The sequence below is a fragment of the Condylura cristata genome, unplaced genomic scaffold, assembly GCF_000260355.1.
Source record: "Condylura cristata isolate star-nosed mole 26May11 unplaced genomic scaffold, ConCri1.0 scaffold00012, whole genome shotgun sequence".
Classification (NCBI taxonomy): Eukaryota; Metazoa; Chordata; class Mammalia; order Eulipotyphla; family Talpidae; genus Condylura; species Condylura cristata.
The window spans coordinates 56,569,017-56,569,934 of NW_004567113.1; the positions used below are offsets into that span (position 1 = coordinate 56,569,017).

Here is a 918-nt window from a genome sequence, read left to right on the forward strand (position 1 = left end):
AGCTCAGAAGCGGGGTGGGGCCAGGAGGCCCGGGGCGGCGGCCCCGAGTCGGGGAAGGGCAGCCACGGGGTGCCAGCCACGTCGTGGCGGGGGTGGGACCCTCGTCGTCGTGGCTGCTCCGTTCTCACCTGCCTGTGGTGGGCGCGTGAGGGCTTGGGGAGCCCCCCAGAAGCGGGCGAGGGGCTGAACAAGACCCAGGACTGCCAGGGCGGCCGGGCCGTGCCAGGCCGGTGCCCTGACCGCGGCCCTCTGGCCCTCCGGCCACGCCTGCCACAGCCACTCTGGAGTCCGGCTCCAGACAGGACGTGACCCGAGTCGCCTGGGCCCCCCGCCCCCGTCTGAGCCCCGCCGCCTGGCTTCCAGCTGGGCCCCACCCGCGGCCACCGTGGTGGAAGGAGGCACCTGTTTCCCGAGCACCCCGGCGCCCTCGGGCCCCTGGCGCGGCCCGCCCTGTCCCTGCTCCGGCCCTCCGGAGGGCTGCATGAGTCATTTCCTCGCTGTCGCATCCAAATCTAATCTGGAGCCCCCACCTGGCGGCGCTTTCATCAATAATAACGCGCGATCAATTACTCACGTGTAATTGATGGTCGAGGCCACATTTCGCCCTCGGTCTGTCTGACTGCTCCAGGGCACCTGGCCTGTGGCGGGGACCTGCGGCTGAGATTGAATTTGTTCGCCGTTGTCTGATGCTGGCTTGAGGAGGGCCCGAGAGGCACTTCAGCCCCCGTGACCGGCCGGCGATAAGCAGGGCTGGTGGCCCAAATTGCCCTGGGCGGGCCCTGGGCTCTGTCCGTCTTTATTCGGCCACTCGGGTAATTTTGTCGTCAGGAGCTTGAGTCCATGAACCCGCTCAGCCAACCTCGTCTCTCCGGGGGGCCCCGCTGGGTTTCTCCAGGGTGGCCGAGGCCGACCCAGCCC

General features: G+C 69.2%; 1 protein-coding gene across 1 annotated transcript in view; it reads left to right on the forward strand.

The window, feature by feature from the left end:
* Positions 1 to 687, forward strand: part of CPZ (carboxypeptidase Z) — a 12,673-nt gene extending 11,986 nt beyond the window's left edge. Inside the window, exon 9 of the mRNA XM_012724058.1 lies at positions 629 to 687. Coding sequence (XP_012579512.1) covers positions 629 to 687 — 59 coding nt within the window. The remainder of the gene's footprint in view (positions 1 to 628) is intronic.
* The last annotated feature ends 231 nt before the right edge of the window (positions 688 to 918 follow it).